Here is a 14,262-nt window from a genome sequence, read left to right on the forward strand (position 1 = left end):
GAAATGGTACTGAAAGGACTCTCACATACCCCTGTATGGAAGGAACCAAGTTTGGATTTTCAACAGCCTAGGTGGATACCCTTAATGACTCCCTGCATTGTTCAAGGGTATGCTATATATCCTTTTAGACATTGTGTTATGATACCATAAGTGAGCTCATACTCTGGTACATGAAACTGTTATTAATTAAAAATTAACAGTGCAACTGATTTTCAATGAGGCAAGATTAACACATTTGTAAGCAAAGTAGCATAAATTAAATCAGAGCTACCCAGAGCCGAAGGACAGCCCTGCATATACCCCAAAGCTGTATTCCCAATGACCTAGATATAGCTAACAAAGACTTTCGAGTTTTAGCCACACTGTTTCCATAGTTCCTCTAGTTGGTATCCTTCTATCGTTTATTAAAATTGTAACACCGCCTGCCTAAATTCTTTTCCCAGTGTCTAAATCTAAATGATCATTTCCGAATCATTTGCGTGCTCTCAGAATCAATCTTCCCTCTGATGAACTTTTCTCTGATATTACTTCCCTTTCGCATCCAAACTAGTTGGCATAGGTTATTGACCCAATTCTCTTTACTCTTTCTCCTTATCATTTGACTTTTTCGTAAAATCTAGCCTGAAAATTTGTTAATCTGACGGCTTAGTTTACTTCCCTTTTCCATCCAAACTAATTGGCATAGTGACCAACGCTTTCCCCTGCTTTCTTCCTCGCTACCATGTATGACAAAGTGTTAAGTTCTTGTCTGAACTCTATTAAACCTTTCCTCGCCCCTAACAAAGTCATCTGCTTTCAGTCCGTTTGCCACCGCAGTTCCTTCTCCAGTATTGTTCCTCTAACGCAGCCTACATTCGGGTTTAGCTTCAACTTTCTCTCCATCCAATCAATCATGCTTAGTCAACTAAAATGCTAATATAATCGAAGCCTGACGTCTCCAAAATAACTGCCCTTCTCGCACGAGGCTACCGTCAACTGCCCTCAGTCCACGTCACAAAGAGCCAAAGCCTCGGGAGGTCCCAGTAGAGAGCGTTTCCTGAGGCCTCACGAGATTTTCCGTGAGCCGCAGCCCAATCAGAAGCAGTCGGATTAGCAGAGTCTGGTTTCTAGGCAACCGCAGCCGGGCTGTGGACTACCCGGAGCTGGTGAAATTTACCAAACCTCTTACAGACTCAGCTCATCCTGCATGCGGTGAGGTGCCTTTAGGGGAGAACTGTGCCTTTAGGGGATTAGAGTCGTTTTTTCTCAAACTTGCCTGGCAGTAAGATATATACGTGTTAAATGCAGACCGCTGAGCCTTATCTTAGCTACAATTTTCAGAAAAACCATCTGAAGTGGTACATTTTAAACAAATGAATCGGGCAGGGTTGGAAAATGTCTCTCCAGAAGCGGAAAACAGGAGTCGAGGGTGGTCGCTGTGGAGCTGAGGGAGAGGGTCTGGATCTGAGTGGAAAGGATTGAATGAAGGATGTCTGGAGCATGTGCAAGTGCTAAGCCTAGGACTCAATGAGAGAAATACACAGAAAGAGTTCAAAACCGTCCAGAGCAGTCAGTCTCCTCTGGCGATCTGAGGGAGAGTAAAATCTGAGGGAGCTGAGGGAGAGCAAATAGTAGCACTGTAGCACTGTCATCCTGTTGTCCATTGATTAGCCCCCAGCGGGCACCAGTAACGTCTCCATTGTGAGACTTGTTACTATTTTTGCATATCGAATACCCGGCAAGCTACCGAGAGTATCTCGAGCGCACAGCAGAGCCTGGCAAGCTACCCATGGAGCAAATAGTAACGGGAAAAATTTCCCTACTGCAGAAAATAGACGGAAAAGCAATTTCTCTCACTTAAGATTTTTTCCCGGGTGTGTGTGTGTGTGTGTGTGTAGCATGCAAAGCATGTCTTCAATCCTTGAGCTTCTCTCTGACCAAAAAATATTTCCTTTTCGAAGAAAAACAGGAATATACATAAGTATTGACTTTTTTATAATGTTACAAAATCAATCATATCTAAACTAGGATGTTTAAACTCTTGCATCTTATATTTTCTCTAAAACAAACTATATTATAATAAAGATTTAATATTATTAAGATGAAAAATAATGTTTTATTGAAACTAATTCTTCATATGGTGAGCAGCAGGCTTGTTGACTTCTGAAATTCAGATTCCTTTGAATTATTGATATCTGTTATTGTTTCAATAATATGTGTAGGTTGCTTTAATTGATCTTTCTATAGTCCAAGCCCATGGAAATTTTTCTGATAAGGCTTGCTGATGAGGACCATTGTTCTTCCATTGGACCAATAGGCTCTCCATTTACATATGTTTTCCTCTTCTAATCTATATGATAAATAAAAATTTTCAACACAAACATCAGCTTGTATACTGGAATCAAGTGACAAAATCCACTTACGGTCATTCATGAGAATTAAGATAATTTAAAAAAAGTTTTAGCACAGGTAGAAACAATTTCTTAAGCACAAATTCATGTAATAACATTTTTATTTTAGTTGTAAAAGTATAAAAGTCCTTCTCTGAGACATGTAAAAAAGAGTGAGACTGAGATGGAACCTGAAATGCTGACAGTGTATGCTGCCCAGAAGACCGTGGAATATTTTGAGGGACCATTAGAAAAGGCTGTGTCTCCTTAAAGTTCACAGAGCTAGGAAGGCAGAATAAATAATTCATAGCTCCTGTCATCTACTGGTTTATCTTACCTCCTTCATAGTACAGCCTGCTCCTGGATGACCACCTATATTATAGTCTCCTGTCTCAGGTGTAGTTGGAGAAGTCTTAGAACCTCTTTAATATGTGCAGTTCACACAGTTATCAGTACAAAAAGAGAAAGGTAAGTTACTATTTCCAGAAAAACATTCTAAGCTTTAAAAATATATGACAAATATTTTCAGAATATTTTTAATATTTAACTATTTCAAGTACTTTTAAATATTATTTCTCTTTTTTTTTCTTTTTGGGGTCATACCTGGTCATGCACAGGGGTTACTCCTGGCGGTGCTCAGAGAACCATATGGGATACCGGGGATTGAACCTGGCTCGGCCTCATGCAAGGCAAACACTCCACCTACTCCAACCCCAATATTATCTCATTTTCTATACATACCTACATAGAATGTAACTTCACTTGCGTTATGAACAAAAATATGAATCCTAGGAATGATTCTGAAAAAAAGTAAGGGCAATCTTTATTATAAGAAAATCATATGGGCCAGGAATATAGAGAGCATGCTTCAAATATGTGAGGCTGTGGGTTCAGTTCCCAGCACAGAAGGAAGAGGAAGGGAAAGAGGAGGAGGAGGGAGGAGAGGGGAGCAAAAAAGGAAAAGGAGAAGGTAGAAGAGGAGGAGATGGGGGAGGATGAGGAGGAGAAACAAGAAAAAATGATAAGAGTTATTAAAAAGCATTCCGCCTTGGTGGCGGAGTGATAGCACAGTGAGTAGGGCATTTGCCTTGCATGCGGCTGACCCGCGTTCGATTCCCAGCTTCCCATATGGTCCCCCAAGCACCACCAAGGATAATTCCTGAGTGCAGAGCCAGGAGTGACCCCTATGCATCGCCGGGTGTGACGCAAAAAGCAAAACAAACAAACAAAAAAAGCATTCAGCCTGGCAGCTTAAAAGACAGAGCACACACTTTGCATGTGGGAAGCCCAGGTTTGATCCCCACCACCACATGGTCCCCTGAGCACCTCCTGGAAGAACAACCCCCACCCCCAGCATATAACCAAGAGTAGCCCCAGAGCATTGCTAGGTAGGTGTGTGTGTGTGTGTGTGTGTGTGTGTGTGTGTGTGTGTGTGTGTGTGTGAGAGAGAGAGAGAGAGAAGAGAGTAGGGAGGAGGGGAGGGGAGGCAAGAGGGAAGGAGAGAGAGAAAGAGAGGAGAGAAGCATTTCTAAATGGAAAGGCATATCAGTGCAGAAATATTATTTAGTTCTAAAACCTAAAACCGTATTGACCTGGAAGGGGCTAAATAAATAAAGAGGATTTTTTTAAAGTATACATATACTGCTGCAATTGATTATCTGAAGAAAAATACAAAATTGAATCTCCATGTCACTTCTTACCCCTTAATTCTAAATAGTAGGTTAAAGACCAAAATACACAAAGCAAAACTTTAATGTGTTCAAAAGAAATTACAGGTGTTCCTCTTAAATTAGAAGTTACTTAATAACACAAAAAAAGCACAAAGTATGAGCAAAACTAAGTTGAAATATTAAACAGTTGTTTTTTTTCCCCCTCTTGGGGCCACACCTATCAATGCTCAGGGGTTACTTTTGGCTCTGCACTCAGGGACCACTTCTGGCAGTGCTCAGGGGACCAGATGGGATGCCAAGTATTGAACCTAGGTCGAGTGAGGCACAAGGCAAGCACCCTACCTGATGTACTATCTCTCCGGTGCCAACTATTTTATTATTTTTTTAATAAGCTCTGGGGCTGGAGAGAAAGTATGGGGGCAAAGGTGCTTATCTTATGCATTGCCCACCACACAGTTCAATCCCTGACACTGCATATGGCCCCTAGGCATTGCCAGGAGTGAGCCCTGAGCATTGCTGGAAGTGATCGAAAACAAAAGAGCACACATACACACACATACACACACACACACACACACACACACACACACACACACAAAGGTTGCGGGGGCAGGTAGGAAAGGCAAGTTACAGTCTGGATTAGTATTTTTAAGATATAATCAATTAAATATTAGCAGCTGATAGAAATATATGTGAATTTTAAAGTTATAAGAACAACCCAGAAGAAAAATTAGCCATATATATAAGAAATAACAGAATAGAAGTGCCACAGCCAATAAACAGAAGTCTTATCTCTCTAGTGACCACAGAATGACAAATTGAACCCCAATGAGACAAAACTGTGAATATGGCTTACTCCCAATCCCTTTTGTCTCACTTTTGTAAATGATATCTCTGGGCTGGGTGATGAATAGTGGGCGGAGTAGTGCATGATTTGCATGTGGAAGGTTCAGGTTGCATCCTGGGAACCAAATATGGTCCCCCAAGCACTGCTAGAAGTGGTCTCCAGGCCAAAAATAAGTAAATATCACGTATTTAAAAATACCATCACATATGTCAGCAAATAGCCAATACATGTTGACAATAGTTTAAACTGCATTTATAAAGCAGTAGGAACTTTGTTTTGTTTTGCTTTGAGGCCATACTCAAGATGCTCAGGACTTACCTACTGGCTCTGTGTCAGGCATCATTATTCTTGGTACCATGTATTGGATCTGGGTCAGCTGCATTCAAGGCAAGTGGCATAACCATTGTACTATCAGGCCTGAAGCTTTTATTTTTTATTGTAACTTAGGTAATATGGTCATAATAAATGAGAACTGTATTGTTATTGTATTAAGTGCTACTGATAAAAACCCCTTTAGAGATAGAGTGCTTGTCTTGTATGCAGTGGACCTGGTTCAATCCCCACCAGCCCATGTGGTCCCCTAATCACTGCCAAGAGTAATTTCTGAGCGTAAATCCAGGAGTTAACCCCTGAGCATCTCCAGGTTTTGCCCAAAGTCAAAGCACACTAACAAACTGTGCAACTGTGCAAGGGGACCAGAGTTATGAGGGTGGGGTCCTTGCCTTGCATGCAGCTGACCCGAGTTTGAACTCTGGAACCCCATATGGTCCCTGAGCATGCCAGGAATGATCCCTGAGTGCACAGCCAGCGGTAAGCCTTGAGCACTTCTGGGTTTTCCCCCCCATCAAAAAATGTATAACTCAGGAGCAGAGAGATAGCACAGGGGTTAGGTGTTTATAATTTGCATGCTCATGACCTTGGTTGTATTTCAGCATGCTACATGCATAGCCCCCAAACACAGGTGTAGACCTAGAGGGTCCTCCCATATCCCTGCTGAGCACCATTGTATATGGCCCTGAAGGTCCCTGAATATCACTGGGGTGGCCCTGGTGGTCTCTGCAACCATACAACCTGAGGGGCCTGGGCAGCTCTATATCTTCAGACCCTAGCATTGAACCATCACGCTGGTAGGCTGACAAAGAGTGACTTCAGGATTCTTGAGCACTGCTTGGAAGACCAAAAAAAATTTTTATAAGTGCAAATCAGAAGTAACTACTCTAGTTTTAAACCCTAAAGAAATTCTTGGTTGCTAAAGATGATAAAGATATGAGAATCATTAAAGCAATATTGCAAAAACAAACAAAAAAACAACACCTAAAGATTTATCTTAAAAACTATACATATCAACTCTTGATGATTCTCAAAAACAAGAGAAAATTAGAATACTATTATTTACAATATAAAATATACATTGTATACAACTGTGAAAAGCACAAAGACATAAGTAGGGTTGTTTAAGATAGATTAAGAGAATGCAGAGGCTGAAAGGTATAAAGTGACTCCAAAGTACTTGTAATGTTTTGGGACTGGAGTGATAGCACAGCGGGTAGGGCATTTGCCTTGCACTCGGCTGACCCAGGTTCGATTCCCAGCATCCCATATGGTCCCCTGAGCACTGCCAGGGGTAATAACTGAGTGCAGAGCCAGGATTAACACCTGTGCATTGCCAGGTGTGACCCAAAAAGAAAAAAAAGAAGTATTTACAATGTTTTGTATTTGTTAAACTGGGTATAGTGTTATTCTTTATTTCTTACACTTTTATCATAAAATATTTTAATGCAACATTGATAAAAGTTACTTTTACTTCATTAGAAATCAGAATATTGTATCATGTTTAAAACATAGTCCATAAATAACCTGAAACATTTATTCTGAAAGTAACAAATTTATGCAAGTTTTAAAAATTAAAAAAAAATGGGACTAGAGCGATAGCACAGCGGGTAGGGCGTTTGCCTTGCATGCGGCTGACCCGGGTTGGATTCCCAGCATCCCATATGGTCCCCTAAGCACCGCCAGGAGTAATTCCTGCATGCAGAGCCAGGAGTAACCCCTGAGCATCTCTGGGTGTGACTCAAAAAGCAAAATAAATAAATAAATAAATAATAAAATTAAAATTAAAAAAAGTTTAATTTTATTCTGTAGATTGTATTTTATATTCTGCAGAATCTATGGATACAAACTACCTTGAGTAGTTTAAGATTAAACTCTTGACCTTAATTGCTTCATGTAAAGACATTTAGATGATATTTCTTGAAGTCTTTCTCAATTATAAAAAGGAAGCTAATTCATTTAAACATGCTAACAACCATCCAATACTGAATTTTAAAGTTGAACTGCTTATTGACCTTAGTATTTAAAATATTTTATATTAAGTCTGTAAACTCAAAAAATACCCAATTGTCATTAAAAAGTCCATATCACTGTATCACTGTTGTCTCGTTGTTCATCGATTTGCTCGAGCGGGCGCCAGTAACATCTCCATTTGTCCTTGCCTCGTTCAGGGTCAGGGGAATGAGGCCCATTATTGTTACTGTTTTTGGAATATTGAATACTCCATGGGTAGCTTGCCAGGCTCTGCTGTGATTAAAAAGTCTACTCACTATTATTTTAAAAAAGATTTACCTTTCGGTATCTGTATTGCAAACTATAATATCCAAAAGGAAAGAGAGAGAGGAGAGAGAGAGATAGAGGAGAGGGATAGAGAGAGAGAGAGAAAAAGAAAGACAGAAAGAAAGAAAGAAAGAAAGAAAGAAAGAAAGAAAAGAAAGAAAGAAAGAAAGAAAGAAAGAAAGAAAGAAAGAAAGAAAGAAAGAAAGAAAGAAAGAAAGAAAGAAAGAAAGAAAGAAGAGAGAGAGAGAGGAAGGAAGGAAGGAAGGAAGGAAGGAAGGAAGGAAGGAAGGAAGGAAGGAAGGAAGGAAGGAAGGAAGGAAGGAAGGAAGGGAGAAAGGAAGAAAGAAAGGAAGGAAGGGAGAAAGAAAGAGAAAGAAAGAGAGAGAAAGAAAGAGAGAAAGGAAGGAAGGAAGGAAGGAAGGAAGGAAGGAGGGAGGGAGGGAGGGAGGAGGGAGGGAGGGAGGGAAGGGAGGGAGGAAGGAAGGAAGGAAGGAAGGAAGGAAGGAAGGATGGAAGGAAGGAAGGAAGGAAGGAAGGAAGGAAGGAAGGAAGGAAGGAAGGAAGGAAGGAAGGAAGGAAGGAAGGAAGGAAGGAGGGAGGGAGGAGGGAGGGAGGGAGGGAGGGAGGGAGGGAGGGAGGGAGGGAGGGAGGGAAGGAAGGGAGGAAGGAAGGAAGGAGAGGGAGGGGAGAAAGGAAGAAAGAAAGGAAGGAAGGGAGAAAGGAAAGAGAAAGAAAGAGAGAGAAAGAAAGAGAGGAAGGAAGGAAGGAAGGAAGGAAGGAAAGGAAGGAAGGAAGGAAGGAAGGAAGGAAGGAAGGAAGGAAGGAAGGAAGGAAGGAAGGAAGGAAGGAAGGAAGGAAGGAAGAAGGGAGGGGGGGAGGGAGGGAGGGAGGGAGGGAAGGAAGGGAGGAAGGAAGGAAGGAAGGAAGGAAGGAAGGAAGGAAGGAAGGAAGGAAGGAAGGAAGGAAGGAAGGGAGGAAGGAAGGAAGGAAGGAGAGGGAGGGAGGGAAGGAAGGGAGGAAGGAAGGAAGGAGAGGGAGGGAGGGAAGGAAGGGAGGAAGGAAGGAAGGAAGGAAGGAAGGAAGGAAGGAAGGAAGGAAGGAAGGAAGGAAGGAAGGAAGGAAGGAAGGGAGGAAGGAAGGAAGGAGAGGGAGGGAGGGAAGGAAGGGAGGAAGGAAGGAAGGAGAGGGGAGGGAGGGAGGGAAGGAAGGAAGGAAGGAAGGAAGGAAGGAAGGAAGGAAGGAAGGAAGGAAGGAAGGAAGGAAGGAAGGAAGGAGGGAAGAAAGGAAGGAAGGAGGGAAGGAAGGAAGGAAGGAAGGAAGGAAGGAAGGAAGGAAGGAAGGAAGGAAGGAAGGAAGGAAGGAAGGAAGGGAAGGAAGGGAAGGAAGGAAGGAAGGAAGCTGTGAGAGAGAGAGAGAGAGAGAGAAAGTGCCTACCACAGAGGCAGAGGGGTGGAGGTGGGAGTTGGGAGGGAGTCTGAGTCCATGTTGGTGGGAAGTGTACACTGCCAAAGGGATGGACGTTGGAACATAAATAAACAAATAAATAAATAAATTTACATAAAAACTTTAAGTCAAAATAATTTTCCCTAAATTTATATGTATATAACACTTCTTTTTCCCCCCATTTTTTAGAAATTGGACATTAAACAGTATCTAAACCTGCCTCTTAATATGGTGTCAGAACAGAGCTATTGCTGATTTTGAATTATAGAGAAATCATGGTTCGGCTGACCTTGAATCTAATTGCCAAAAACAGCAATCTTAAGCTCCGAAAAGAAGAAGCCACTTCACAATACCTGAAGAAAATAACTCATATAAATTTTTCAGGAAAAAATATAGATGAAATTGTAAGAATTTCTGAAGTTATTTCTATTTTTATATAGACAACAACATGAAGTTTAGAAATTAGAATACAGCATACTTTCTTACTAACTGTATTTCCATTATACTTATTAATTACACCTTGATTAGTCAGTTTTACAGTGTCTTCATTTTAGTTTCTTAATCTTTTTTCATATATATTTTTAAGTTTTATTAGTAAATCACCGTGAGGTACAGTTACAAACTTATAAACTTTCATGTTTGTATTTGGTTTACATCCCTCCACCAGTGCCCATTCTCCTTCACCAATGTTCCCAGTATCCCTCCCACCATCCCCACCCCAACCCCCACCACCCCACCCTGCCTCTGTGGCAGGGCATTCCCTTTTGATCTCTCTCGTGTTGGATGTTGTAGTTTGCAATAAAGGTATTGAGTGGCCATCATGTTCGGTCTATAGTCCGCTTTTGGTACGCAACTTTCAACCTGAGTGGGTCCTCCCAACATTCTCTATTAGTTTCTTAATTTTTATTAAAATTAAGTCTAGGGTCGGGGACCAATAGTCCAGCGGGTAGGGTGTTTGCCTTGCACACGGCCAACCTGGAGTCCATCCTTGGCATCCCATATTGTCCCCCAAGCACCACCAGGAGTAATTCCTGAGTGCAGAGCCAGGGTAACCCCTGAACATTTCAGGGTGTGACCCAAAAAGCCAACAAGTGAAACAAATAGAAAAAAATTTAAATAAGATTTTTAAATAATAAAATAAAATTAAATTTAAAATTTTACTATTGTGAGTTGTAACATGTAAAATATATGTGTTCCCCTAAGATACTCTTTATTAAACTAAAATAGACTTGAAAGTGTATGTTGAAAAAATATTCCAAAAATAAATACTTGCAGAACCTTGGAATTTGAATCTTAGCATATCAAAATATCAGCAACCGTGGTTATTTCTAGAAGCCCAAAACATGCCAGGATAAAACATAAGCGTTGCATGTCTGAGGCCTTGAGGGTTCCATTCCCAAAATCTGTGCCTTCTGCTCCCCTAAACTCTTCCAGGTCTAGCCCTAGTCCTGCAATGATACCATGACAAGGAATACTAGAGAGGTCTTTTTGGTGGCATGAAAGGACTGAAATTTTGGTGATGGATATGATGGGTTTTTTATATGTTGAGAGATATTAAGGGAATAACCCAAAATTCTGTAACAGTCCTTCCGAAGTGGGCAATACCACCCTCCTGCAGAGGTGCCGGAATGATTCTAGGGATAGTAGTAGGCTTGGGTGCCACTGGGGCACATTTTATTTGTTCTAGGGGGTCCTGAGTAATCTTTTTTCTGAAAGGGAGCAATAGGCCGCATAAGTTTAAAAACCTCTGTTCTGTTCTGTACAGACATGTTCTCTCCTGCCTTGTCAGAGCCCCAGCTCCTCACTTTATCTGCCTATAGGTTCCAGGAGAGCTGTCTTCCCATTCCTCCCATTGCCCAAACCTCCCGTTTCTCTCTTGCAGTGGCTTCATCACACCATATACTTAATGCTTGCTAAAGTCTTTATTTCATGTGCTTTTGTCCCCTTACAAATGAGATTTCTCAGGCAAATGAGCTCCTTTCTTAGGAAAAGGGCAAACTGGAGAAATAACTCACAAAAAGAGTAATTTGTCTTTGTAATAGTATCACAGATATTCAACAAAATGTTAAAAAAAAAAAAAGTAAAGTGGAGTTCATGACTGTTTCCGTCAGCTTAATCAGTGGCTGGGTAGACAAGCAGTACTCCTACGTTAAAAAAAAAAGTTATTTGTAAAATTTAACTTTCCAAAATATGTGATTCTATTTTAAAATATCCTCTATGAAAACATTGTTGTTTGCTTTTTTTCTTTTTTCTTTCTTTTTTTTTTTTTTAGCCATGCTGTGAGTGCTCAGGACTCACTCCTGGCAGGGCTTAGAAAACCATGTGTGGTACCAGGCATAGCATGCAAGGCAAGAACCTTATCTGCTGCACTAATTTTGGGGCATAAAGCTGAGATATTTTTTAACAGAACTTCACAATTTACTGTAGGCTGACTTTACAATACAAGAAATTATACTGCCCTTTAAAATACTTTTGAACCAGAGAGATAGCCCAACGGGTGGAGCGTATGCTTTACCTGCATGAGGCACTGAGTCCTCTTCCTGGCAGTGTGGGGCCCACACCACACATGGTCCCTTGTACACTGCAAGGGTGATCCCTGAGCATAAAGCCTGTAAGTCCTGAGCAGAGCCAGATATGGCCCAAGACCCCCGCCACCACCACAAAATAAGAGAAAATACCTTTATTTTATTAGCTCAAATGTAAGTGGTGTTCATGTATATAAAACACTGAAGAGAAAGAAAGAAATTATCTTACAATCTTACCATATAGAAGTATAGACTACTATTAACATTTAGGTTATTATCCTCTATTTTTCCCAATAACTTATTCATATGATTTTATAATATTGGATTATTGTTTTTAGTTTACTCTAGTTCTACAAAATATTACTAAAGAAAGTAAAGGATATTTATTAGTTCCACGATTTTCTCTTCAAAGCATTTTTATAATTAATCCATTGTTTTTTTTTGTTTTTTTTTTTTGCTTTTTGGGTCACACCTGGCGATGCACAGGGGTTACTCCTGGCTCTGCACTCAGGAATTACTCCTGGCAGTGCTCAGGGGACCATATGGGATGCTGGGAATTGAACCTGGGTCGGCCTCATGCAAGGCAAACGCCCTACCCACTGTGCTATCGCTCCAGCCCCTAATCCATTGTTCTTGAATAGTGACTTCTAATTTTTAGTATTATAAATAACAATTTACCTTAAATTCTACAAGAAAAATTAAACCATAATTATATAATTCAACCGTAATCCAAAATTATAATGCTGGAGCAATAATTTGTTAAACACTTCGACCTTCAGAAGAATCTAATCACTACTAAACTGCTTACATTAAGAGAATCTTAACAGTATAATTTTACTGATATAGTTCAGAATACTAAAATCTAGAACTAATATTTGTAGTGATTCAGTCGTGACTATACCAAGGACAAAGAAGTGCTGCTCTTTAAGTTTTCAGGAAAAATAAACTATAACCCTTTTTTTTCTCCTTTCAGGACAATCTCTCTCTCTGCAAAAGTCTTAATGTTTTATATTTGTATGATAACAATATCAGTCAAATTTCTAACTTAAATTATGCTACAAATCTGACCCACCTGTATCTACAAAATAATTGTATTTCGTGTATCGACAACCTTCGGTCATTGAAGAAACTGGAAAAATTGTAAGTTCTTTTATTCTTAAATTAGTCATTATACAATAATTTTATATTTCCATTTCTTTTGCAGAAACGGGCCTCAATTTTATTCTCTAATAGTACTAAAAACAATAATTTTCACATGTAATACATGACAAATTGTACTTTATTAGGCTTGATGTACTTTCATGTTTCAGGAGAGTGAAGGGTTTATAGGACTACCTAAAACATTTTTAGGTATTCTCAGGTGGGAAAAATGTTTCCACACCCTAATGCTTCTGTGTCTTTCAGAATCAGACATCTCGGAAGTTTAGAGTCATAGATTGTTAAATTTGATGTAGATTTTACTGTACAAGTACTTTTTGCATCAGAAAGGTTGTTTAGTGAGTTGGATTTTATGATTTGCATCCTGGGACTCAATCCCTGGCATTAAACGGTTCCCTGAGCACTGCTAGGACCAAGCCATGAGATAGGAATAACACCCCACCCCCCACCAGGCACTGGTAGGTGAAGCCCCCAAAACCTAAAATGAAGAGAAAGTACGTGCTGTCTATAATTATTTTAGTTACACAATGAAGATTGGTGGGTTAAATTTCACCAGATAGTAAAACTATCCATGATTTCTCAAAAAATGGGCTAAGGGTTTCACATTGGGTGGAAGTAATAGGATGAGAAATGTTTATTAAAAGTTCATATTACAAAGGCTGGGGGAAACTATTTCATATAGTATAAGAGTTATGGCATTTCACTAGTATTGGAGTTATTTCACTAGTATAGAAGTTATTAAGCCTGATGTATTTTTATGTTGCAGGAAAGTGAAGGGTTTATAGGACTACCTAAAACATTTTTAGGTATGCTCAGGTGGGAAAAATGTTCCCACACCCTAATGCTTCTGTGCCTTTCAGAATCAGACATCTCGGAAGTCTGATTGCACATAGCCAACTTCACTTCTGCACTGGACACTGCATATAGTTCCCCTACACACTGCCAGAAGTAATTCCCCAGGCACAGAGCCTGGAGTAAGCCCTGAGCAGAAAGGTGACTGTTTCACTGATTTCTTATAAGAGTATGTTCTGTAATATAAAGTTTACATATTTCAGTGACTTTTATTATTTTTACAGACCATGACATTCTCATGATATCATTTTATAATCATTTTTCATATTTTGCAGGTATCTGGGAGGCAATTATATTGCTGTCTTAGAAGGTTTAGAAGGATTAGAAGAACTGAGAGAGCTGCACATTGAGAGTCAGAGGCTTCCCCTTGGAGAAAAGCTTCTTTTTGACCCAAGAACTCTTCATTCTTTAGCAGTAAGGAAACATTAGAATAATCTGACAAAACATAATTAATATCATAATGGAACAGGAAGATGATGAAGGCATATTTGGACATTATATGTACTCTGCATATTTATTTAGCCAGTTGAGTTTAGTGCTTAAATTAATTTTTTCCATATGAACTTTCTCAGAGATTCAGCATTTATAAAGTGGGGAAAATAATACATGTTATTTTAGGAATGATGGGACAGATCAAAAGAATAGGTGTGAAAGGATTAGGCATAAAAATTTATTCACAATTTGGACTATGGGAAATATAACTCAAACATTTTAATTTTAGGAAACAGTCTAAGGTAAGAAAGACTATAACTATTTGGCAAAATTTTTGAAAACTAGAAAAACATTAC

General features: G+C 39.7%; 1 protein-coding gene across 1 annotated transcript in view; it reads left to right on the forward strand.

The window, feature by feature from the left end:
• The first annotated feature begins 9,214 nt into the window (after positions 1 to 9,214).
• Positions 9,215 to 14,262, forward strand: part of PPP1R42 (protein phosphatase 1 regulatory subunit 42) — a 33,988-nt gene continuing 28,940 nt past the window's right edge. The window contains exons 1-3 of the mRNA XM_055129180.1: positions 9,215 to 9,343; positions 12,438 to 12,604; positions 13,750 to 13,888. Of these exons, the coding sequence (XP_054985155.1) occupies positions 9,215 to 9,343; positions 12,438 to 12,604; positions 13,750 to 13,888 (435 nt within the window). The remainder of the gene's footprint in view (positions 9,344 to 12,437; positions 12,605 to 13,749; positions 13,889 to 14,262) is intronic.

The sequence above is a fragment of the Sorex araneus genome, chromosome 2, assembly GCF_027595985.1.
Source record: "Sorex araneus isolate mSorAra2 chromosome 2, mSorAra2.pri, whole genome shotgun sequence".
NCBI classification, from domain to species: domain Eukaryota; kingdom Metazoa; phylum Chordata; class Mammalia; order Eulipotyphla; family Soricidae; genus Sorex; species Sorex araneus.